This window comes from Corvus moneduloides, chromosome 13 (genome assembly GCF_009650955.1).
Source record: "Corvus moneduloides isolate bCorMon1 chromosome 13, bCorMon1.pri, whole genome shotgun sequence".
NCBI lineage: Eukaryota > Metazoa > Chordata > Aves > Passeriformes > Corvidae > Corvus > Corvus moneduloides.
This window is the reverse complement of record NC_045488.1, coordinates 2,859,733-2,886,891: the sequence shown is the minus strand read 5'-3', so window position 1 is coordinate 2,886,891 and position 27,159 is coordinate 2,859,733. Positions and strand designations below refer to the sequence as shown.

General features: G+C 39.6%; 1 protein-coding gene across 1 annotated transcript; it reads left to right on the top strand.

Moving 5' to 3' along the window:
• The first annotated feature begins 168 nt into the window (after positions 1-168).
• SLC30A4 (solute carrier family 30 member 4) lies at positions 169-16,506 on the top strand. Its single transcript, XM_032122864.1, has 7 exons — positions 169-756; positions 5,586-5,732; positions 10,094-10,247; positions 10,484-10,697; positions 10,996-11,101; positions 13,378-13,512; positions 14,183-16,506. Exons 1-7 carry the CDS (start codon positions 366-368, stop codon positions 14,335-14,337), a joined length of 1,302 nt encoding a protein of 433 aa, XP_031978755.1. The 5' UTR covers positions 169-365; the 3' UTR covers positions 14,338-16,506.
• Positions 16,507-27,159: the final 10,653 nt, after the last annotated feature.

Sequence of the window (27,159 nt, the reverse complement as noted above, 5' to 3'; positions counted from 1 at the left end):
CCTGCGCCGGCAGGGAGGCGGCCCCGCGCCCGGCGCCGCCTGCCCGGCCGCGGCGTGACCGGGGCTGCGCCGGCTGAGCGCTGCGCGGGGTGACCGGAGCTGCGGCGGTGACAGCGCCTCGCGGCGCGGTGCCCCGCGCGGAGGCGGCGCGGTGGGCCGGCGGTGCCGGGGCGCTCCGCGCCGGAGCCCCGCGCCGCGTTCCGTCCGGCCTGCGCAGGGCCCGGCGGGGCGATGTAGGGGACATGCCCTGACGGGACGACGAGCGGTCGGGGCGCTGCCTGCGAGGGCACAGCTGCGCCAGCGGAGCCGCGCTCGGGCTGCTCGGGGGTCGGCCGCGCCCCGCGAGGCCCCCGAGCGCCGCCGCTATGGCTGGGGCCGGGCTCTGGACGAGCATCAAGTCCCTGCTAGGCAGGAGCGAAGACCCCCTGTTCCTGAACGACTCCAGTGCCTTTGACTTCTCGGACGAGGTGGGAGACGAGGACTTCCCCAGGTTTAACAAGCTGCGCGTGGTGGTGGCGGACGACGGCTCGGAGGCGGCCCCGGACACGCCGGTGAACGGGGCGTCCCCGGGGCTGGCGTCCGACGATGAGTCCTTGCTGGACCGGGACATCGCCCTGCGCAGCGCCCGAGCCAGCCGGCCGGACCCCTGCAGCGGCTGCAGCAGCCGGCGGGAGCGCTCCAAGCAGAGGAAGGTGAAGAAGCGGCTGACGCTCGCTGCCCTTCTCTACCTCCTCTTCATGACGGGGGAGCTCATAGGTGAGTCGGGGGCCTTCTGTGCCGTCCCTCCGGCATGGTGCCTCACAGCTCGTCACCCTGCTCCGGCCGTGGCTTTGAAAAGGTATTTGCTGAGAGAAACCATCAGTCCACTAGAGAGACCACAGAGATGAGCTGCACGTGCAGAGAGTGAGAGGGAATGAAGTCCACCTGTATTTTCCATGAAAGAATTTGGAACTTCTCTTTCCTGAATCTCTTACCAATCCCCCGAAGTGGTATTAAATATGCATATTTTTCTTTGTCTAATGGCTTTTTATTTGTCCTTTTAAGTTTTTAAGGTGTTTTTAACAAAGGAGAAGTGGCATGAACAATTTCAGTCACAGCATTGTTTGATCATTGCCCTAAAATCTTGCTGTGTTTGCGACAAGAGAAAAAGAGGGTAATAGAGTTTCAAATGTGACATTACCATAAGAACAAAACTAATATTGGGGGGGTATTTGTCCTTATTCACCAGATACAGCAATACACATTACTTAGAACTGAAAAGACAAGTCCTGAGCTATCAACAGCAATCCAGTGAAAAAGTCACTCTCTTGAGAACTTCTTGATGTCCTGCTGTGCTCTGGACTAGCATGTGCTCCATCCAGACATAAATCATATGAGCACAGTCAATTAAAGTGATATTTTAACACCTTCTGCTACAACGTGTAAGAATACCAAGTAGCCACATTAAATTATTTGTAGTTTTTGTTAGTATTTGCAGAAGTATAGTGGGGTTTTACCTGAAAATGAGTTCCTATATAAAGATCTGATTGTTGGTCAGAAGAGTGAACCTATTGCTCAAGTTCAGCTTTTATTGCTCCCTCCTAATGACCGTGCAGGATGAGGAGACCTGTGCATTATACACCAGTCTGTACTGAACAACTGTGCTTTATCTAATAAGCTATAGCAGCATAGACTTGAAATAAAATGAGTGTCCCTGAGATGCATAGATTAGCTGTTAAATGTTATGACTTGGCCATTGTCTAATCATTTTTACAAAATTCAGTATTTATCTTTTAATCTCATTTCCTGTGTCCTGTTACTATTTGTTTTTTTGGATACATCCATGCCATGCAGTGCAAGTGTCTGCTGGGTGTGACTCAGCCTCCTGAAAAATGCTTAAACGCTCTCATCCACTGTCCCCTGATTTGGAGTTGTGGGGAGCACTACACAGTGCCACTACATTGATGTGTATGTTGAGCCAGGTCTCTCCATTGCAATTAATTGCTTTTAAATTTCTTTATTTTCAACATTCAAGTCTGAATCAGAGCTAATCAGATTAATTACTTGCCATAATTCAAACATGAAAAAAAAATCAAATCATAAAAACTTTCTGGAAGTGAAGAACAGTAGCATGGGACCCACATCCTCCTCCTGACTTCTGCAAATTAAGTCAATTGAGTGCTCGTGTGAAGTGAGCTTGAGCTCATGCTCTTGGATGATTTTGCTAGGACAGCTGTGAATTGTGTCTTTAAGACAAATTTGTGCAAGATGGATAGGAAGCAAAATGATTGCTAGAGGATAAATAATGCAGTTTGTCCCACAGATGTAGGGGAAGAAAACCCCTAGAATGAATGTTCCATTTGTCAGAGAAAGACCAGACTATTGACTGTGTCTGCCCCAGTTTTATTTGGGGCCTTATTTCAGGAACATGGGTTAATAGAAAAAAAGTGGGTTTGCCCTTCAGCATGTCTCAGTGTGTGGCTGGTCATTAATAACACTGCCACAATACATCAGCTTATTATGGCTAAGGCACTATGTGTCAAACTGGTTGTGGGGATTTGGCTGAACGCCTCCATTTGCCCCCTGGCTCCATGTTTTGTTCTCTGGCTGAGATTTTAGTTCAGCATGAACTCAGGTAAATTTGATAAGCAATAGTGTTGTATTTTAGGCTTAGACATCCTTTAACATGAGAGTGATGTTAACTGATTGTGTTCCTATCAGAGTTCTGATGTACACTGAATTTAGTTCATCTGAAGGGCCTCTTACTGAATAATGTCCAAGCTGTTGGCAGGTTGATGCTCCAGTCACTGGGAGTGTTTCTACTGGGGCTTTGGATCTGATTCATGCAGTTGTAGACATCTCCATAGCTAGTGCAGGGAGAGCTCTAGAAATAATAGATGTTGAGAGTAAAAATACTCTCTCATCACTGTCACATCATCTATTGTTCTTCCCATACAGTCAGGACTTGTGCAGGCTGAATTTGTCTGTACAGAATGTTAGTGCTGTACTGTGGCTCATCCTCCTCGGGTCTGGGTGTGCTGCTTCCAGTCATATTTTGTTCTTTGGGCATAGAATCAGAGAGCATTGAGGGCCAGACCCATAAAATATTCAGGCATCCATCTTCCACAGAGAATAATCAGAGGGTTTGGATATCTCTGTACTTCTGTGGATCTCGACCTGAATGACTTGTCACAGGGCAAGTAATCATCAGCAGAAGAGTAATTAGAGATATAGCCCCCAAGTCCTGGGTCAGTGCCCCACCTGCTTAATTTACTTCACTCCAGCCCTGTACTATGTTCTCTATGGTTGGTTTCAAATTTCCGAACTTTATGAATTGATCTGAAGCTCAGGTATTTGGGAAACTCTGATCATATAGGACATTTAAACTGACTTCCTTCTATGATCTTTGACAGATTTGAGTTTATGGGGAAAAGGCAGAAGACTCTTTCAGACAATTTTTTCACTAAAAGTCTTTCTGCTGTCTGTTACCAATGTCAAGATGAAGGAAATCTTGTTTCAGCAGCTTTTTTCATGAAATCTTGATTGGCATATTTTTTCCAAACCCATTACCCCAGCCTATCTCAGTGTTTGCTGTTTAGTTTGATGAACAGCCAGATAACAATTTACACTTTGGGGAAACCATTGTGCATCAAGAAATGAAAAACACACTGCAAGTCCTAATTAGCTTTTCTGACAGGGTTTTGATGTCTTCAGCTATGTTTAGAGATTTCTAATTGATCATCCATGAGGAGAACTGCTGTCCTTCACGGGTCACTGAAAACAGTGGTGAGCCATCAAGCTATTTGTAAAGGTTATAGATGTCTTTTTTTCCAAGTTGCCAATTGTATTTAAACTCCCCTAGGCAGTACCTTTAACCGAGCGATGAACCGATACCTTTAGAAACAGAGAACCTTTGATTTCAGAATTCCATAAATGGCGATTATGTTTCTTAATCCACATGCTGCACTATGTTTAGCTTCAGTACCTGAATTCCTTCCTTATAATTTTATTTTTAAAGTCTTTAAAAGTGAGGGGCTAGCTGAAGTGGAATTGACTCTTCTTGGACTGAAGTGATTCTCAAAATTAATGCATATGAATCAACATATATACTATAGATAATGATATGTATAAACTGCTGAACTAAATGTCCTTGGATATAAATTATTGTTTCTTCTCTGTTGACTATAAAAGAGGCTGAGTTGCACTTTTCTAAGTAATTTTTTTTTAAATTATGGGAGAACAAAAATTAATTCAGAAAGGAAAGGCGTAACTCATTTTACTTAAAAAGCCGCTGAATTGCTAAATCTTAAAAACTCATTGTTTTTGAGCTGCGATGGCCTTTTGGAGAATTTCAGCCTCAGAAGAATTTGACATAGAAAGTTCTGAACAATTGAAGAAAGGGACTGGAGGAAAGGAGCTGTTTGAAATGTAGTGCATTTGGTAGTTACCCACAGCACAAATAGTACTGCAGTACCAACTGTGCTCCGTGTTTGGCTGGGGAGGAAAGAGTAGCTCTGTCTGCAGGTGTGTACATAAGAACACCCACAGCCACACACACAGGTTTTATGACTAGTCTTAAAAGCAATCAGCCAGTTGTGAATTCCCCTTTGCTATTTCTTCTGGTCAGCCTCTTCACTAAGACAATTTTAATTGTATACGAAGATTTCTTTATTTGAAATGTTAGTTGGAGCCTGAAGCCTGCCAAATGGCACACCAGCTGCACACTTTGCTCAGTACAATTTACAGGCTGCACGACAATCTCAAGGTAAAAAGAGAAACCAAATCATAGCTGAGCTGACACTGAAGATGTGATCTTTTCTGAGATAATGGGCTTACCTTCAAGCATATGGAAGACAACACAGCCTTGTCCTTGATTCCCCTTTGTATAAGGGATACTTAAGCAAGAGGTGTGCTGTTTAAATCTCTCACCCATCCAATAGTAGCACTAGCAGTTGAATTGGAACAAAGATATTCACCTTTGATCTCAGGTTATTTGTCTCAATGCAGCTCATAATTACAAGAAAAAATTATGGTAATAACAAAGAAAAATGCTGTACAACTGAAAGTCATTGTCTGCAATAGATATTGGCAGAACGTACATGCTTCTTCCAGGACAGGGAATAATTAAGGTTAAAAGATAACGTAATAAAAATAAAAAGGGGACAGGGTAAATTTCCTGGTCATTGAGTCTTTGGACTTCTGTTCCTGTTCTGTAATGTCAGAATGTTTAACAGATGTAGTTTAAGAAAAGAATCAGTTGATTAAACACATGTGCAGTAATATGTAGAGAAAAGATACTGTTTGGACCTGATCACGCAAACGTTATAATGCAAGTAGTCTCTGTTAGAATTACAGGAGTGAATCCTTTCTATGTTACTCTTAATAGAAAGCACACTTGACTGCACTTCTAACTATGGTAGCTTTAAATTATAGCAAGGCATTTTTCTTGTAATGGCAAAACCTCCTCATGTTTAGTGAGTATGAGAAGGGCTCTCATGTACTTACTGCACTATTCTGAAAAGAAATAACTGTAAGCTATGCAAGAAGATATTACGTAAAATAATTAAAAGTGTCATGTGTCCTGACTTTTCCAATTGTGTTTTCAGGTGGCTATGTTGCTAACAGTCTAGCAATTATGACAGATGCACTTCACATGCTAACTGACCTTAGTGGTATTATTTTGACCCTCCTCGCTCTCTGGCTGTCTGCAAAATCTCCGACAAAGAGGTTCACTTTTGGATTTCATCGTTTAGGTATGTAGATAGCAGATTTTGCTATTAAAGAGTATGTTAAGCAACAACTGTAAAGAGCACCTAATTCTAGAAGAATAGGTAGCTAGAAAGAAAGTAGCAACAAACCTAAGAGTTGCTTTAACTGACTCTTAATGTCCTTTCTGGCCATTGTGGATACACTACTTAGCTTGTATTCCCACAAGTGAATAGACTGAAAAAAAACCAACAACTTGGCCAAAAGTTTGATGGCAGAATTTCATTCACTGGGAGCAGGGCAAGTCTCTCCATCTCTGTCAACTAGGACTTAGCAGAGTCAGAGTTAAATCCTGAATGCTTGATTCACCTTCCATCTTGAAGAGGGAGGCTGGGGAATGGAATTCATGATGACATTGTTGGTGCAGGAGCTGTGCATGGCAGCCCATTGTTGTTCACAACAGATTATTGCCAGTACCCAGGATTTACAAAATCTTGTTGACTTCAGCAGAATTGTGATACTGGTAAAAGGTCCTATTCAATGTGAAAAATTACATTTTAATCCCCTACTAAGAAGTTATGTAGAACATATTATTAGAGAGCTCTGCCCTGCCAGAAGTCGTATAAATCAGTATTCCTTTTGCATTCCCCGAACTACAGAAAGCTGAGGTCAAAATTTCCCATGGTTTGCAAAATACAGCAAGTTACTTAACCTCTGTCCAGTTTAGGTGTCTGTAAAAAGAAGTATAAACAGAATTATGGACTAACCCTTGGAAGAATATTTTCAGGATTTCTTACTTCATGTTTGGAAATGTAATGATGATAAAGGGTGTTTTCATGTGGTTGCTAACTGGATATAATAATCCATAATATGCAGCTGCAAGTCTGTAGACATTTTAGCAAAAGCTTCAAAGTTTCTTTTTCATGAAATAGATAATTTCTAGTGTCACAGTTTTCTACCTATTTTCTATGACACTCTACAGCATACATTTTCCAAGGAATTTCAATCTTGTGTAGTCACTATTTGCAATTCTTATTTTTGCTGCTAGAACAGCAGTAGAATTCAACAACTCCATCACTCCTTGTCATTTGTCATCAGTTAGTCACTAGTGCATGAATGCATAACTCTGTACACTAGCTAAGCTCTCTGGGGCTCTAGCAAGAAAGCATTAGCAATGCCAGCATTTCCCATTACAAACTTTTCTTTCATTAAGTTTTAATTTTGTGATAGGAGCTCCCCTGATACTGAAACCTGACCTTGCAGGCATGCCCCTGGCATTTGCTCATACTCTGCAGAAGGATGTTTGTTAGCATTTATACATGCTTTAACCCTATTTCAAAATCATTTGGGTAGTTTCTATGTCTTTGTAACTTTTCTAAAACCAAATAGCATATACATTGAACATGCCATGGCCTAGATTAAAACAGGGGTGTATCTTAAGAAGAATAAAAGGAACTTGCTTAACCATTAAAATCTTGCTCAGTCCTGTAAATTTTCGCTGACTTTGCAATTAATGTGAAAGAAGAAATCCCTGAGGATTCCTGCCACCTCATTTTCTATATATTTTTTTCTTTCCATTTTACTGCCAAGAAAAATACTAGTCAGACTAGTCCAGTGGTGGTCCATGGGCCAGATGTGGCCCATAAAATTAGTCTGTACTGCCCTTCTCCCTAGGAGAGAAGCTTCTCAGTTCTGCAACACTTGCTCCTTTTCTGCTCCCAGTGCCAGTAGGTGGTCAAGGACTAGAACAGGTTGTGGAGTGTCCTCAGTTGGAAATACATGAAATTCACCTGGAAGCAGCCCTGAGCCACCTGCTGTAGTTGATCCTCCTTTAAGCAGGACTACACAATTTCCAGGGTTCCTTTTTACTTCAACCATCCTGCATGAGTAGCAGCAGTGCAGCTCTCTGGAGGAGGAGGAGGAGAGCCTGGGGCTGGGGAGAAGAGTTTCTGTGCTGCACTAGGGAAAAGGAAGTGGGTAAAGGCCTTGCCAGGGACCCCCAAAATGCAGATGGGATGGTTCAAAATTACTACACACAGTCTTTTTAAAAATCACATTTGTGAAATTTATTTGCCTGATTTTAGGCACCCAGTCTGAATGCTGTGGCCTGAGGGCCCAGTTTCACACATCAGTGAGTGCTGGTAATGGAACAAAGCAGTTTCTAGGGTATATCCTCATTGTAACACGTTTTTCCAAGTAACCTATATGTAAGAAGCTTGTCAGCAAATAATACCAGTTCAAGAATAGCTTAAATTTCACAAGAGAGATGTTAAAACATGTCGGGATGTTAAAAATAGGGTACAGATTGGGCATCTGTCAGAAAAAGATGTGGAGCATTTTTTTAAAGCTGGGAATACGTGCAAGAACTGTCTCATCACTGACCTGCTTTGCATTTAGTTTTAAGATAATCCATACATTCAGCAGGCATGAAAATGTTCTAAAGAACAATGTTTCTGGTACTCATTATTTTAGTTTTAGAATGATGAATTTTCAAACTTGTTCCCATAAACATTGCTTTGTAAAAGCAACAGACCTGTTAGTTATCTAGTTGAATTCCAGAAAGAAGTTAGTGCTAATTTTCATTTATTTGAATTCTCCTTGCATACATAATATATAAGTTCCATCTTCAGTTTTATTCCATTTTCAGTGGTGAAAAGGAAGCTGACAGATTTAAGAATGGGTTAGAAAAGTGAAGACAAAATAATGGAAATTGCAGTCATGTTGAAAAAGAATTAAATTCTTGAAGCCAAAAATAGTTCAGTTTCACCACCAAGTGCAGATACCTCCTTTTCAGCAAGACACTGAGCAGATTTAAGCATAGATATGGAACCTGGCACTTTTCCATTGCTGCAGAGACAATGTCAGTAATGACAATCAGACAGTCCACTGAAACAGTGCACAGTTCATTTCACAAGAAGTGAAAGATCTCAGCCAGATTTACAATGCTGACATGACAGTGACTGTGGAAGAAACTGCAAGGAAAACACTGGTTTCCATTGCAGATAACATGGGTTTAGATTGTAAAAGCACACTGTATTGTTTCTCTGGTAAATGCTAATATGCTATGGCTTGACAAGTTTTTAAAAAAGCATTCTGGAAAACCTTCTAAGCAATGTATTGTCTATTTTTAAGGCCATTGCCAGCTTCATAAAGATCACTTCCATTTGCATGGATATTTCCAGAATTTTCAAGTTGCTCTGAAATCATCTCAGATTGTGACAGTTCCCTTTCAGAGCCTTGTTACTGCCTGGTAATGCTGTTCCTCATCCAGGCATTGACACACAACCCAGCAGCTGAATGCGTTGGTGTGAGTGTCTTCTCCCATAATGATGCTAATAATTCAGTGTATGGATCAAGTGATTTTGGTGATATTAAAATGCTGATATAACTGCATTTTGGGGTTTTTTTCTGTAATACTCAATAAATAAAACTAAACCACTTCTGAGTTAGAAATGACAACTGCAGTAACCAAAGTTGTACTGCATGCTGACAGATTCAAAGCAGAGGGAGAACAGAGGCAATTCTCAGATGAGTGTTCTTAGAGCTATGGTATAGCCAAGGGCAGAACTTTGCCCTTACTGGGGAGGAAATCAGGGCAACGTGTGGAACTAGGGGGAAGAACAACCATTACAATTCCAAGTAAATTAATTCCACCTCTGAGTTTGCAGAGGAAGGCTGAGATCCCAGTGATCCATCTGGCAAGTGACAGTAATAAGCATTATGCATAATGATTACAGATTACTCAGGCATGGCTGCAGATTTACATGTAATACAATGGAGTGAGCATTAAGGTTTTCCCAGTGCTTTTTGTAAAGCCCTGTATTAACTTGCTTATAACTGGGACAATCATTAACTGGGCTAATGTTTTCTCTGTCAGCTGTATTGCTTTTATTTTGTTACATTTCAGCTGCTGCACAGCAATAGTTTTAAGAATATGAAGCTAGAGGGTAAAAGTAAGTTTATGATAAAAGCAATCAAGTGGACCATTTGGAAGTACCTATTTTCTTTGTGGTAGGACCTTAAACTTTTGTTTCTCTTATTGTGGGTGGACTGGTGATGTTTGAGATCACCTGTCCTCCTCACCCCTGGACAGGGCCTTTGCTTGCGACTTCTCAGGCAAATGTTCTGGGCTGTGTGAAGAAGTCAGGATCATCACCTGTGCAGAAGTTTTCAGAGAAAACATAATTTGAGGTATACACTGATGACAGGGACATGTGAAGGAGTAGATTAGAACAAACTCCATTGCTTAATCCTATTTTACAAGTTTTATTTGCCACACAACTTGTTTGTTTATATTAGGTATAATATGCATAAAGTAGTTAAAACAAGGCCCTGTCCACATTCTAATTTGGAAATAAAAATGGATCTGAGACACATTTTTATAACATTTTTTCCTTTCTGTTTGCAGAAGTACTGTCAGCCATCATTAGTGTACTGCTGGTCTATATCCTTATGGCATTCCTCTTGTATGAGGCTGTTCAGAGAACTATCCATATGGACTATGAAATAAATGGTGATATAATGCTCATCACAGCAGCCGTCGGTGTTGCAGTTAACTTAATGTAAGATCTCTCTCTCCATTAACACTCACAAATGTATTTCTGAATAAGCTGCTAATTCATTCATGGCCTGTAACTTCCTCTTGGGATGTAATTTTGCTGGACCTCTGAATTTTCATAAATAAGACAAGCAATTACGCTGAATACAACTTTTTCAATTACTTGGTTTAAAATGAAAAACACCAACAAATCCTCCCTAAAGCCTGTTTCTTGAAGCATTTTTCTTCTTCCACTTTCAGAATGGGGTTTTTGCTGAATCAATCTGGCCACCTTCACTCCCACTCCCATTCCCACCCTCACTCTCACGTACCTCAGCCGAACTCTCCAAACACAGCCCAGGGCAGCAGCCATGGACACAGCAGCCTGGCCGTGAGAGCAGCGTTTGTCCATGCCCTGGGGGACCTGGTACAGAGCATCGGGGTGCTCGTAGCTGCCTACATCATCCGCTTTAAGGTAAGGAGGGGCCTCTTCTGGAGGCACGGGGCAATTCTTGGCATTTCAGCTCCTGTGATTAAAGTAAAAAGGGGCCTGGTTTTATAAGTTATTTAAAGTATCTGTGGTATTTTATGATAAGCTTCATACATTCATGCAAAATAAGCAAAACTGTTTCTATTACATATTTTCTAACTATTCAAGCAAAAAAAATTATTCATAAAATTTGGAACTAGAAGTAACTGTGTTTTCTGAGTCACATTTTTGTAAGGGAGCTTGTTTTCGTACATCCTTTGACATTGTGAAATTTCCCTTGCAGCCAGAATACAAGATTGCTGATCCTATATGTACATATGTATTTTCCATACTGGTGGTTTTTACAACAATTCGAATTCTGTGTGACACAGGAGTTATTATTCTGGAAGGTAAGATCTGTGCCCAGTCTGAAGTACCTTACATGCCAAATACCAGTGAGCATTGGCCCTTTCTTGATATCATGATCACCATCTCTAACTGGGTTGTGCCTGGAGATCTGTCTGTATTGGTGCTCTTTAGTCTGGTGGTTCTTTATGGTTCCTCTAAATTGCAGCAGTCTTTAGGTGTCTGACTTGGCCAGAACAACACAAGTCCTATGTCTGCACACTCTTTACCATCAGGAGATGGGGAAGTGAAATGTACAGAACTTTCCTGTGTGTCTGCAGTGACTCTCAGCTAAATCAAGTGAACATTTGCCCAGACTCAGTTCTACACTCTCACTTTAATTACTTGTACAGCTAAAATGAATGTGAATGCAGGTAAAAGGAGGAAGCAAGCTTAGCTAAATGGCTGGACACGTGGTTCATGCCTGTCCTGTCTTCCCCTTTCCACAACTGCATTACTTTGAATTACTTGTGTGTATCTGCTGTTCCCATAGGGGAAGCTGCAAGTTAAGAGTGGTGTAAAAAGAAGAAAAAAGGGAAGAAAAAGCTGAACATAGGCTGAAGGATCTTATCTCTTGTGACATAGAAGGAAACATGTCAGCAACATCCTTTGCTTTATCATAGCTTACATGCCAACTATTACTGCTTGATCTAGTACTATTACTTTATGAAAGTAGAGATGTTAGGGCTGGGAGAAAAATCCTAGGTTTTAACTGCACATTCTTAACTGTTTAATGTGAATTATCATTGACTTTACTTTTATTACGTTATGAAGTTAAATCAGAAACCTCAGAATCTTCAGTCAAGTGCTTTTGCTGTCACTTAAGATTAAAAAAAAAAAAAATCAAACAAAGTGGAAGTTCACTGAGAAGGTAAAAATGATGAAATTCACTGAAGAACCCTCCAAGGCAATAGATTTAGCTGAAGAAAATAGATAAGACAAACTAATGAAGTATCAGATTCCAGATGTTTTGAGTTGTAGCTGTTTGCATAGGTATCCCAGTTGTCATAAAAATCTCTAAATTAATGATGTCATTAAAAGTGATGATACATGGGCTTTATGCATGCTAGGGAACTTTGCCAACTCAAATTCAGGATCTCCAGAGAATGGACTTGTGTTTGTACTGGAAAGTGCTTCTGCAACATCAAGGCCCTTGAAGCTGTATCAACATTTAGTATTAACTTAAGCTTCCTCATTATACTAAGAATGCTAAATTAAAAAATTAAATAGCTATCCAACACAAGCAATGAGATTCCAGCTTTTAATATAGATTTATAAGGCAGAATGGAAGCCCATCACAAGTACCATGTAGATACGAGAATTTAAGTCCATTTTTCCTGGGAAAAAGAAAGCTGTACAAATACCAGACAGCTAGTTATTTATCAGCTAAATAAATTTTGATGGTCTCCACTAGTAGGAAAATTTTGTTTCATATGAGACAATCCTAGACACTGAACTTTCAAAAGAGGTAGTATGGAACTAACATAATTTAAGAGACAGTAAGGCAGCAGGTTCAGAGAAGTCATGCAAAAAGTCTGAAGAAATTTGAGAAGCAAGTGGCTGGACTCCTCATAGTATATTTAAAGAAACTCCATAAAACTAGAAAATAAGCAATAAAAGCTACTATAGAATCAAAACTACTCAGAAAGAGTTTATTCGGTACTTGTATTAGTTTTTGAGCCATGTTGATCATCTAAAATTTTGATTTTGCCCTTTGTACAGATAAAGGGCTGGTGATGGTTAAGTTACAGAGGTGCTGTTGAAAATACCTAAAAGACTTGATCTCTGATTTGCAGAGATGACACACTGTAAGACACAGTCCTCTGTGGTGACCACTGCACATGGATTACTGTAGCCTGTGAACATACCAGGTAGCTGAAGAGAAGTTTCAGGAGACAGGCCCTAGCATTTTATTTTTTAACAGATTTTGGCCTTAGAGTCTGGCCTAAGCAGTTACTAGGGGCTAGAAGCTGCAGTAAAGTTGTCAACAAAATTACATAATTGCAAAGGATCTAACGTTGCCTGTTGCCAGAGAGTGGATTCTGGACAGGACAGATTCCAGTTGAGACAGCACTGCAATTCCTGTACAACTTCTGTATCCATACTGGACTTAACAGGTTCATTTCCATATTATTTTCTGTTGACAACATGGAAGTTACAAATCACTTCCAACAGCACAAATTCTATTTTTTTTTGACATTGAGATCTGTCACGACATTTTAAAGGCTACTGAAACTTTGCAGAAGACAGAATTAATTTTATCTCATGTTTGGCATCACAGGAGTTCCACGGCACTTAAACGTGGATCGCATCAAGGAAGACTTGATGAAAATTGAAGATGTTTATTCTATAGAAGATTTAAATGTTTGGTCTCTCACTGCAGGAAAAACAACTGCCATAGTCCACTTGCAACTAGGTAAGCTGCTGGATAGCATAATTCTAAATTAAATCCAAGTGTAGGAAAAACCCTGCCACTTCCTCTTCATATTATTATTTAAGTTGAACCAAGAAATATCATTCTGGGGAAAGAAAATCTACTAACTCTGGTTTTGTACAGCAGGGAATAGAATACCTTGGCCCACAAACACATGGTGTAAATGAAAATTGTGCAAATAAAATAGATTCATACCAAAATACCCAATGCAGATTCTTTGGGTAGGGGAAAAAAAAGCAACACAAAATTTCTCCTCAGAAATTTTCTCACATGCTTAGGGAAAGAAAGGGTGAAGTTCTAATATGGATCAATCTAACACATGAAAAAGAAATGTTTTGCCAAAACATGTGCTGATTCAGACATCTAACAATACTACGAATATATTTTACTACGAATATCAGTTCTTAGTAAGAAAGCTCAGGTTTTTGGGGGAAAGTGTCAGACACACACAGAGTTCTGTCAAGAGAGGTGTAAAATAATAAAGAGAGTTATAATAAAGAGGTCACACAGTGACCACAAGAACAATACTAAATTAATAAACAAGTGGAGCAAAAATTATTCTCATCAGTGACACTGTGAGAAGTTTGAGAACATTTGGATTGCCCAGGTTTCTTACAGAGTGAATTTATTAATTATTTTCTTAATTTTCCAGTTCCTGGTAGTTCATCTAAATGGGAAGATGTTCAGTCCAAGGCCCGACAACTGCTGCTGAACACGTTTGGAATGTACAAGTGCTCTGTCCAGCTTCAGAGTTACAAACAAGAAATGAGCAAAACCTGTGCGAGTTGTCAGAGTTCCAGTGCCTAATTTCATATGTTTTGGGAACTGCTGCCTTATTCTTTACCTTATGTAGTCAAAGACTGAGAGCAATAAATGCAAAATGAAAATTATCCAATAGTAACCATTAATATGTGGATTTTTCCATGGGACATGCAGCAGGGAGAACTGGTGCTGCAAAAAGTGCAGTGGTTGCCCTACAGAACATGTATTTCACTCTCTCCCTTGTACTGGTTTATTCAATTTATTATGATTTTGCGACAAAGCTGTTTTTGGATTATTGTTTACAAACTGGAACATGGCTCTGCAGATACCTCACAAATTACAGTCAAATATTGTCCTTTAATCATTACGTACCACAAAGTACCTGCACTCCAAACAGAGCATCAAGTATTCAGTATTTCATTCAAAAGTCTCTAATGCTGATCATACCAGGGTTGCACAATATATCATGATCCCCAAATTCATTATTCAGTATTTTTACAATAGTAATTTTCATACAGCATCTCAAACTATTAACACATACATTAAGTTGAATTCTTGTGGAAACTGTCTCTTCAGAGATACTGCAAAATACAGAATTTACTGAACCCAGACCAGAAAGTTAGCTTTAATCTGGGCATTCAGAGATCCAGATAGGAAGATCCTTGCCCAGACTTCTGGTATTTAACTAGAGACTCAACACTGGACCCAAAGTGTTTTAAGTGATCAGTTATCGTTAATGTATTTTAGAATAGGATTTATACATTAGAAACAGGTTATTTATTTTACAAAGTTTTGACTTGTAAGATGAATTTTATTATTAATAATCTTGAATGTCTAAACCATCATTTGATTCACGTTAAAAGGCCAGTTGATTAGCATGCATTCTAATTGTAATTAATAAATGTCCCGTAATTGATCATTTTTCCATGATTGTTTTGTTTTAAAAGTAAAATGATAGATGTTTGACATGGAAATACTCTCAAATGCCATCTACAGAGATGGGCATCCAACAGGAAAGTGGGGAGCAGAAGTTATAGAGATGCACAATTCCATCCATCACAATCTCTGACCTTTTCATCTTTGCTTTGAGCACAGCATGGCAGCATCCTGACAGGAATGCCACTGCAATAGCAGTTCCCACTACTTAGCTTATGAATAAAGCAAGATCCAAGCAAGCTCAGTAACCTAACGGTGTTGGACAACAATATCATAACAACCTACAGTGGCAGAAAGGGCCTTTTGTATTTACAGAGAGGAGGCAACCTGAAAAGACTGTGTGTTCATCTGGACAGCTCAGACTCCACGAAGTGGAACTGTTTGGCCTCATTGTGGAACCCCTGTATTTTGAATGTACACAAGATAATAAATCTTGACACTAATGTATCATACACCTACAAGCTCAGATTTAATCTGCTTCTGAAGTCATTGACATTGAAGAAGTTAAGGGCAGCAAAAATACGACCTACAAAGTTCAGAAGATGAGAAGAACTTGGCTTCAAATATTTTTTGCTTATTCTGTACTTTCATCTTTATGCAGAACTTTCACTGATATGAAAAGTAGTTCTCTGTGTGCATCAGAAAGGAAAATTTTTGCCCGGTTAAGGTTATTGTGATACTCAGCTGTGAATACTTCAGCTACTGTCTGTTTTAGAATTTTCATCAGGCTGATTTGTATCTGCATTTGGCGGTAACAATCTTGGCTTCTTCCTTTTTTGGAGGTAGGGGTCACATGATGAATTTTTATTGATGAAAACTGACAGCACATTGTGAATTTGGACAAAGTGCACATAACACTGGACTGTGTTTGTATCTGTTTGGGCAAGAAACGGGAACACCCGTGTACAGCATGGGAGCACGTGCAGCTCAAAAGCAGCACCGCGCTCGGGAAGGTGATGCTGCAATACAAACACTATCATTAATTAAGCCATATCACAGTTCGTGAAAAATGTGCATCCCATCCTTACAAACTTACTGGCAAAAACACCCCAAACCACAAACAACAGGTATTTTGCACATACTACTGCTCAAATGGGTTTTAATTAAATTGGGGTTTACAGTCGATGTAATTAGATGTTGAAGTACAGTAGACATGTATTGTATTTGCAGTTTTTTAATAATTTACTATACATTTGTTTAATTGAAAAAAAAAGGTGTGTTGCTTTATTGTGGGTTTTATCAAATCAATTATTAAACTTCACATTGTCTTATAAAATATTTATTTGTATTTCTCTATCTCATCATCTTTGAATTGTTACAGCAATCTGATTCTTAGGGCAGCTGTGTTTTGAAATGTCTGAACACTCAACTTTAACTCAGTTTGCAGATGCTACACATAGAATTAAGTCTCTGCCTTTAGTCAGAACAATTTAAGACTTGTGATTTCACACGCAACAATTGCACTTTAGAAAATATAAGTTGACAAAGTATGGTGAAGGATCACCATAAAGCAACTGGCAAAACATTCCTGAAACCCTACATACACCCTTGAGGGGCCCTTGTTAGCAAGGTCTGTAGACTGGAAGTTCAGAGAAAAGGCAACAGAAGATGAAATGAGAATAAAGAAGAAAACAATCAGTAAGTTTTTATAGATACTTCAAGATAATTTTCAGTATCAGCTTAGAGAAAAGGGGCATTATTATAAATAAGGTTTCGTGTCTTTCCAAACCAGATTATTTCATGTGGCTAAGATAGTTTACACACTCGTACAGTATTCTTTTCCTTCTAACAAATCCTCTGCTTGAAATGAAAATGCATATACTTGACAGGACTTCTTTCTCAGCAAAAGACTTGAAAGATCTGAGCAGGTTTCCACAACTAGTATCCCTGGTTTCCAGAGCTGTGCTGGAATGCTCTTGCTGATTGAACAGATGAAATCCCGAGAAAATTCTGCCACTTCTGAAAGTCCACACTGGGAGAAGGTTTTTCCTTTCTAAATCTGTGATTGTCACCCATCCTTTTCTGAAGCACAGATACAGTTTTGATGACAACCTACTCATATGAGTCAATAAAACATTTTCATATGAGTAGACTGCAAACCCCCACATCCCACTCTTTCTTTCTGAAGTGTTCTTATCCTAAGAAGAAAATTATCAGAAACATATTTTGTTTCTGAATGTTTTCCTTGCTCAATTATGTGTTTTGGTCTTTGTTTTTAATTGTGTTGCCATTTTGTCTTTTCAATACCAGCAGCATTTCTTTCTTCACTAGCAGAATTACCATTTAAAATGCCATACTTGAATCTGGTCTTCAATTATCTTACTACTGTACGTATCTACTACTTCTTGCAGAATCACTCCCAAGTGGCAGAATGACTCAGAAAAGCAGTAGGCTGGCATTTAAAAGTAATTTTCTGACACAGAACCAAAAAACCCAAAAGACACCCATCAAGTAATGAGTGGCAAGAATTTTGTTCAGGTATTTTGGTGGGATCTCATGAGGACACTGCACTGCACTGCACAGGGCAGGGCTGTTAAAGCATCATTTCTCTCTACAAATAACTACAAGAGTGTAATAAACAAAGATGGGTAGTTGGGTAAAAGACACGGTACATACTGCAGCAGCTTCCTAGTTCAATAAACTAATCCATTGCCAGAGCACAAGTTCCCTTGGGATCTCAAGCATAGGGGACAATCCCCTGGAAATATCCAGCTCATTTCCCTCTATCCATCCAAACTGGCATTGCCAGGGTCTTTTTTCTTGCTGGTTGCTCCAAGCACATTCAGTTTTTGCAGGAGTTAGCACAGCAGTCGCATGTTTTACCAGCTCTTTGCATTGTGCCACTGCTCTCAGCTTCCCTCTCTGTTTTCTTGCCATATTCTGTCCTCTCCACAGGCTTGCCCTTGCCTGGTCATTTCCTCTTTGATTGATAGATTTTAAAAAAAGCCTTCAGCCACCAAGTTGCTAATTCATAGGAAAGACCTGATCTAAAAGCCTCTATATTCCCTTTCTACCACAAAAAAAAAGATAAATTTCCTCCACATTCTCCACCCTTAATTCCCTTTCCAGTTTCACACCATCCTCCCCTCTGTAACAAATTGTGCTGGGCACTGGCAGTCTCTGTGCTCTGGAGCTTGCAAATCCTGCTCTGTTCTACTCTTCTTATTCCATTTTCCACAGCTGAATGCCCTAGGAAGGACCCTACATGCTCCTTCTTTCTCTGAAATACCTGACACAACTTTGGAAACTACTAGAATAAATATGGATCCTTTCCATTTACTGCTCTGCAGCCTCCACAGCAATCTGCTCTTCAAACACATGTATAGCTGCCTTCTATGTGTACAGCTGTAAAATGATGGTATCCTCATAATTATATTTGGTCTTTTGAGAATTTTTGCTCTTTTATCTCTACTTTCCTTTTCTCCATTGTTTTTTCTCAGTATCACACAGTTTGAAAGCGACCGGTACTAAATATGCAGTACAAAATAACTGCTTTTATTACAGCTATGAAGATTTACACCTTTTATGGCATCAATTTGTGTAGGGGAAAAAAGCCATTTCATAAGTTAAAGTATAATTTCATCCTTAAGATGACTGCTTCATGATTGCCTTATTATTATAGATGGTAAAAAGATAAGTTGGTTCTCCAGGACCATTATCAGCCAGTACATGAGGGTATGTGAAACCAGTCAGTGCTGTCTGTCCAGAGTGTGTTTTGCATTGTTTTACATAGTAAACTAAGTACTGATGTACACAGGATTTTTAGTTCAGCTGATGAATAAATAAAAGGACCCAGATGGCAAGCAGACTAAAAATTTGCTTTTATCATAGGTGCATTAAGAGCATCCAAGTCCCTGCAATCTTCCTATTTCTTTTTCCCAAAGCACACACAAAGAAATTATTTAATAAACCCCTAAATAAACTGATGAAATGTGAACTAGTAAAACCAGTTACCTTAGTCTAGTATCTGGCCTTTTAAATTCAAAACAGAATTTTTGAGATAAACACCGTAAACAAACATTTTCATAGTTAAGATGATGATCCATAGTTCAGTGTAGCATACAAATATTCTGCCTTTTTTTTACTGATTTCTCGTTTCCAAGCCCCCTGTGGGAACAAGCCTGACACACCTGTACAGACAAGGACTCCCCTCACCTGGGAGCCTTCCAGGCCGTTCCCGACTTCTCCAGACGATGGCGCACCGTTCCCAGCGTTAACAAACAGCTGTGCGCTGGGGAGGGCCAGGGGGACTTGCCGCGGGCAAGGGAATATAATTTGTTACACATTCTAGAAATGTCTTATTAGTAAGTAAAGAAACAGCAAAAACACTCCAAAACACCCCCCAACCTAAAATACGCCCCCACCAAACCTTCTTATTTTTTTCCTGAAAATAGCAGAGGGGGATTTAACGTTATCATGGATGCAATAAGGAAAAGCACATACCTAGCACAGATTGGCTAATCTATTACCGGGAAGGAGTTTAGATACTTCTTGAAGGCATATACGGGTAAACACCATAAAATACATGCTCCAGTGCCTTCCTCCAGTTAGAAACATCTAATAAAAAAATCATATGAGTAGAAATTAGTTGAGGCTACAGATACCTGAAATGTAATTAGAACAGATTAAATGCAAACAAGGTAAGTTATCAAGCAAGCCCTTTGTTTCTATGAAAACAAGTATTCTTTCTTTGGGGTGCTGAATTCATGTTTCCAAGACAACAGATGCTGCCATCTGAAGCATTGCTGACTCTGCTTTTTTTGTGAAGAATCAGAGGACACTTTCAATCAAAAACATAAAGTGAGGGAAAAAAATTTGTTTTAAAGTAAGCAGGTACAATTATAAATGTCAAATATTGTTATGTTTACACACTGCAATTGCTAGTACAGTGGTGGTTTTGGATTTAGTTGAACAGACTTCAGAGAGAGAAAATTCAGATGACAGGGGCTGATGAACTCAGAACCACAACTTCCTTCCAGTAAAGTCTTCTTTCATTTCTTCAAGCTATTAAGCAATTCTGTATTTTCTAAGCTTTTGCACACACCTTAAACTGGAAACAGAAATTACCCAACCAGTTACACACTGGTTTCTTTCTATTTGCTTTAAATAGAACCTAGATGGACTCAGTGAGGATGGTTTTCAAGCAACCTAACTTCCTCAACTTGCCACAGAGCGAAGTTCAAGTCATAGAATAGAAAATTCAAAGGAAAGTAACTCTCTGCTTATCAAAAGTTAAAGGTTCATGGGTAGTTAGCTGTAAATGAAGATATGTTTTAGATATGCTCACCTGTGAACAGCTATGCAGGATATCTCGTTACGTTAACTCTATTAATAAAGTGTCTTTGTAAAGCAGCAATGAAAGCAGAATATTTTTCTTCCACAGACTTACTACATTTGAGATTCTCTGAGGAGAGGATCAAGAGAAGAGGCAATTCCTAATTTTATCTGTCAGAGCTAGAAGGAAGCTGCTCATGGAGGTGGAGTAATAACAAAATTAAATCTCAACAATTAGCCCACCACCTGCTATGGCTAAGTAGAGGTATTCATACTGCAGGGTTGTTTGCCTGGATTTTTTTTTTTTTTTAAATTTTTTTTATTTTTTAAGAGTTCATATCTTGTTTATGATACAAGGTGTGTTCGTGTGCAAAAAAAGGAAGGAGGGGAGAAAACATAAAGCCAGATCATGTGGGTTCTGCAGATAGCAACTGGGAAACATTAGACTCCATTACATTACCATGCAACCAAGTATGACTCATACTGTAATCTGTGGTGGTCCAACACCAATTTCCTTTACAGACTGCAGGCATTAATTGATCTGTTGTGCAGTTCAACTTAGTTCAACTAAGACATCTGATGGTTTTACAGTCATTTTTCTCTTAAACAAGGTATGTTTTACCTGTCTAGCTTATACCACAAACTTTCATTACTGCATGAAAAAAAGAAAATTGGAGTGTCTCCCTTCTTGTTGGTTGCCAGACTTTATCTGTTTAGTGAAGAAGAAAAAAGCTCAGTAGTAAAGAACTTATCTTAGTTTTTGCTTGTTTAAAACTGATTACACTTTTCTTCAACAAATGTATTGCAGCTACAGCAATACCCCTGTGCTGTACTATTCCTTAAGGAATGCATGTTACACCTGTGGCACTGCCAGCCACACAACTGTGAGGATTTCTAGAAGCAGATAGGAAGGTTCTTTTTGGTTCTTTATTGAGGGAATCCATCTATGACTTTGATGGTAATTTTTGTTTACCGTAGAGGGTGTACACCTATGCCCTTTACACCTACTGAGAAGTGACACTCTCAACAGTATATGCTCAAACACAAACTTCCTTGTAACACCCTGTTTTGTGTAGTGCAAAAGCTTCCTCTTTGAACTAATACAAACACAGGAGCTTGAGCAGAGACATGCCCAGTTCTTAAATGTTTTAACTTTTCTTAAGAGAGAATTTTCAAAAAACATGTACTAGTACATAAACACAACCACTACAATTTTTACTGTATTAATTCCATGCCTCCCTGAAATCAGTATAAAAACATTCACCTAACTTCAAACTAATGTTTTTTCATCTACTTTGTACAACATGCTATTGTAACGCTGGAAATATGACCACAAGTTTGGCAATGAACCAGAACTTGCAAAATCATTATGACTAGGATTGTGCTGCGGATTTCTGCTTTTGTAAGGTGGATACCGCAGTCTTGAAGACAAATTAATTTTTTCTGACGATAACGTTTCATTCAAAGCATTCCCAAGAAGAAAACTAAACACAGTAATGGCAGCATAATGCTAACATATTTAATAATGCTAACAGCACAGGGCAGCATAGTGCTAAGTGTCTTCAAAAATACTTAGGCTTTACTGATTTTAGGAGTCACCTCAGAAGGCAAAGATGCATCATTAAATGAAACCGTTTTAAACAGCTTCAATAAAACCCCACCTTTCCATTTGTTTTAATGCAGTGAATATGTGATTTATCAGCAGTGGATGACTTTGCTTTTCTTTGGCAAAACTGATAAGATTTTTCTGTTACTATCAGGGATCAGGACTTTTTGCATTTACTTCCTTGTTTGTGCAGCAGCAGCATCAGATAAAGGATGGTGTTTATTAGTTACCTGCCTACTGGAAATACATTTAATTCAATTAAAGAAGTGACACCCAAAAGGAGGTCAAGAATTTGATAGTTTTGCAAAGCTTGAACTAATTTATTTATATGCAAGAAGTTTTTCAGACTTGTGTGGCTTTCTGACCTCTCAGCTAATACAGAACCTTGCAACAAAAAATTCACATAGGATACAATACTGAAACAGGAAGGGAAAGAACTCCAGTTTTCACTAACACTGTGCTGTCGACAGTCTCTGTTATAATCTAGCGGGGAGGTAAGTGTTCCTCATTTACACCTCACACCATGCACCAGTACTTTCTGAAGATAAAATACAGCTCTGTGCAAAAGGCTGATGCAGCCCTCGAGCCCACAGTCCACCTCTGGAGCACCAGAACAGACTGGTCTTGTGCCAAATACTGTACAAATGAGTAAAACGATACAAAATGGCTTGAAAAGCAAAGACTTCTACAGAACTGTAACTGTGAAGTGGGATGCAGGCAGCTCTACCTCGTGACTGCATGCTTTCATGATTTAGGCAATGCTGACAGGATTGCTACAGAGCTCTGGTCCCCAGAGTCCAATTTTGATGCTGTATCCTAATGACTTATCCTCCAGAGTCTCTAGATCCTCAGTTTACCATCCTCTGGTAACAGCAACGTCTGTGCAGAATTCCCATGCCCTTCAGCAGGGAATTCAGATTATAAAATCAACGGCTGTGATACAAGTTCCAAGTCCAAGAGCTATCATCTCCCTCCCCCACTTCAGCAACACTTGGGGTCAGTGAAGTCAGCAAATCTGCCTGAGTGAGCGCTAAGGGAGTTTGAACTTACAGAAACTATGTCTTCTAATTACTCAGAAAATACACAAATGAAAAAAAAGCAGTTTCTGCCTGGACTGGCACTATCAGTCTGCCACGCCACAGGAATCACGATGATTTATAGTGCTTAGGACTAAAAACTGCCAGACCACTTCAAGTTTGGAGTTACACAACGCGAACAAATTGTTTTACCATTTACCTGCAAAGAAACAACCAGATGACAGAAATTTCAGTTACAGAACAGCCCCTACTCAAACAAAAGGTATCTAGATAGAAGTGGGTGAGCAAGAACCTCCATAATATTATTAGCTGATATGGCCTTTATTTTTCTGCAGCAGCATAATTTAGAGAGAGCTTTCAGTGGAATGGACCCTACATACCAACATAGTGTTAATTTGTCAACAAATTAAAGAAAAACTGCAAATGTTTTTATGTGAGTCTATTGAAAGATAATGCATGCTTATTATTTGTGCTTCATTTTTTTAAAAAAATGGAAAGAATTTTAAAAGCACTTTTGTTATTTATGCATATCATGAAAATATAGAGATTTCTTCTTGAAATGTTTACAATCTATGTATCCTTATTGTTATTAGTAAGGCTCCTCTTTTTTTCCCCCATGATGCATTTATTACAATCCATCAGCATAAATAAAGCAAAGCAGAAGAGGAAAGAGGGAGAAGGAAAGCAAACATTACAAGCAGGGCCTTCTCTGCTTAATTTCTTAGTTTAAACCACCAGACTAACTATATTTTGATCTACTCATTAGACGTGTAACTTTCTAGAACACAGTGCAGGTACACCAATAAACAGTAGTAATAGTAGAAATAAATTAGGCCAAGAAAAATCTAAGTTTTTCTGATGTGTTTGTTTTGATGGGTGAGACAGAAAGAGATTTGGCAAGAAGAAAATATGTGCCAACAAGTGAAAAAAGAAATGAGTCTCAATAGAAAATAGGGAGGAGGATGTGAGTGGCAGCAAGCAAGTCATACCAGAGTCTAGAAATATTCTATATCAAATATTTCAAGTTGAAGTGATTTTTCTACTGCTTGACAGCCAATAAAAGTGGAAGCACATGTATCTGAATTTTAACAGATGTTCACAAGTACTTTTTAAACCTATGGAAAGAAGGTCACAAAAGTGACTTGCTTTATCTTAAGAAATGTTGCATGATGAAGCCTAAATTATTTATACAGACATTTTAGGAAACATTACACACTGTCAAATCTTGGCCATGAGCAGCAGAAAATGGTACTGGCCAGCCAGGACAGGAGCAACGCCTGCCAGCCCAGCACCCCAGCCCTGGCTGTCACTGCTGCTGCTGCACAGCCCAGCCTGTTCATGGGGCTCCACACACAGAGCCACCAGCCAGGACACCTCCAGGGATTCTGGACACAGCCTGTGCAGTGTCACAACCCCCGAATGGAGGCCATGGAGCTGGCCTGATGCACCAGGCCAAACCTTGGAAGTCTTAAACAACATGAAAACCAACACCAAACCAAACCCTTTTTCATGCCCTCAATTGCTAAGAGACAGGGTTTATTGAAATTAATTTGGTAACCTGGCAGTGAAGGCCAGTACTGGCCTATATCCTGAGACCCAGACAAACGGTCTCTTGGGCTCCCAACCAGGGCCCTGCCACCTCCACTGTTACACCTTGTTCACATGGCCCTCAGTCCCCACACAGGCACTGTGGTGATGCTGCAGCACAGCTCTCACTCTTTAGAGTGAAATTTGTCCCAGGCCCTGGGCACCCCATGCTGTGAGGGGCCCTCACACGTCCTGGGTGAGCCCCGAAGAAGGGCAGCAGTAATTTCTCTGGTCAGAATGTATGCACAACAAAATTATCTGAAAGTAAAAGATAATGAAACCAAATCCCTTGTTCATCTGGGCAAGGTCCAGCATAAATAGGGTTGGTACGGCCGTGGTGAGGGTGTGTGATCTTTGGTCAGGGCGAGGTGCGCAGGCAAACGTGCTTTGGACACGGTGTCAGCTCACAGCCTTGCAGGTGCCATTACTGTGATGGCTACTTCCCGATGGAGAGAGCTTTGGGCAAACAAGCTGCCTGCTCCCTGTTAACATCAGCAACCTGAAGGGCAACACTCACCATGTCCAACCACAGTGCCCAGGCTGGGCCAGCAGTATTGCTTTTATTTCTATTTCAGTTACACTTTTTATGGATTTCATTGTCTGTGTGCTCCCGTATGGCAGGGATGTCTGGACAGCAAAAGGCTTCAGGACAGCAAATGAAAACTGTGCCTTGTTTGTTTAATCTGAAAGCTTTTTGGGAAGTGTCCAACACCAAATATTGGCTGGATTCAGTGAATCATTCCCATTACTCTTGTTTGTTTTCCACAGCTAGTCCTAGGTTCAACCACCCTCTGTAGTGAGGCAGACAACTGCAGGATGAACCACTTCCTTCAACAGTTGCATCAGGCCCCTCTGTAAGTTACTATTTTGCAGAAAGCTCGCACACGCAGTGAAATAACCAGAGAGTGCAGAACTACACTAATAGGCACCTTGTGGCAGAGAAATGCAGGGGGTCAGAAGGAGAAATGCTGATACCGGGGCTATCACATGCAAAGAAACCAAAAAAACTCAACACAGCTCTCTGATAACCACACCACCCACAAGATCTGCAGTTTTAAGGCCTTGAAGCACTATTGTAATACCAAAACTAGTAATTCATTGTATGTACACTGCAAAAAGCAACCTTCTAGTCTTCTGTTCTTCCAGAAAGCTATTTACAAATAGACTGCTTAGAAAAAGTTAGAAAAGCATGGCCATAGATTCTAATGATGCATTTCTAATAGTGATTATAACTACTAAAACACATTTCTAATGGTTTCTAACCTATATTTAAACTCGAACAAGCTAGTGAGCATTTTTATTAAACTTTGTAGGTAATATGAAATTCAGAAGTGATATAGTTCCATGGAAACGTACTAATTAGAATGAGCAAAGATAGTCACTGTTAACAAAAAAAAAGCCAAAACCAACCAGAAAACCCCAAACCAAAACCAAGATCAGAGTGGAGTAGGAGACAAATGGGGAGAAACAAGAAAGTTGTTGAATTGTTTCAATACCCTCTAAATTGTTCATGGAATAAAAACTCATGGGTTTGTATAGCACAGATCAGGAAAGTCTTACTGTTCTCATAAACGTCAGCTCATAAAATTCAGCCAACTGAATCTTTACTGTTTGTGGAATAAGGAAATAATGTGTATATTGTTTTATAGATTTATATTGAGAAGCTGAGCAGGGAGATGCAGTAATTGCCCTTGGTGTACTCTACTTTTAAACAAAAATCCTCCTCTCTGCAGGAGACAGATGCACTGTCTGCGATGACACAGAGATCACACAAACCCCCAAGAACTTTAACAATATTCATAATCTTCTTGAACTGCAGAAAAAATATTTTGATTTCTTACATTGTGTGAAAATTGTCCCCCAAAAAATCTATATTAATAAAGAAAAACAGAACAGCTAACAAAGCAAAACAGTTTATTACCAGAGCTGTTATGCTTCAGGACAGGATAAGAGAAACAACAACCTGTGACTGATAGCAGTCACACTGCTTACTGTGCTACTGGAAACATCACTGAAATGTGGCTAAATACAAAAATTAACTAAAAATTACTTACACTTATTTCCTCAATGTGGACAGATACTTAGGTCACAGTATTTGCAGACCAAACAAGTGACTTACTGAAGAACAAACTCATTAAATTAATGCACCAACTCAGAGCACAGCACTTTGTTTTAGGTACAGTCCAGCAGAAAATATGGAAATACAGAGAAGTATTTTAAAATGTTTTCTGTTTTAAAATCCTTAAAGCTTGTATTCCTCAGAGCACTGTATTTTTGTGGTTCTATGCTATCCAATCTTCTCGGAATGTCATTCCTTAAAATGAAAGCTAAGGACTTATTCTGAAGACTAGTAGTTACTCTCACTCTAAAACATAAATGCTGAGTCATCCTTACTTGATAAACAAATATTTATGCAACATTTAAACT

What these genes read in the sequence shown, in the direction of transcription:
- SLC30A4 (XM_032122864.1), top strand. Translation starts at nt 366, where the DNA reads ATGGCTGGGGCCGGGCTCTGGACGAGCATCAAGTCCCTGCTAGGCAGG. An exon ending in GGTGTTGCAGTTAACTTAAT is followed by an intron (nt 10,248 to 10,483) that starts GTAAGATCTCTC and finishes TTCCACTTTCAG; the next exon opens with AATGGGGTTTTTGCTGAATC. An exon ending in CCTACATCATCCGCTTTAAG is followed by an intron (nt 10,698 to 10,995) that starts GTAAGGAGGGGC and finishes TTTCCCTTGCAG; the next exon opens with CCAGAATACAAGATTGCTGA.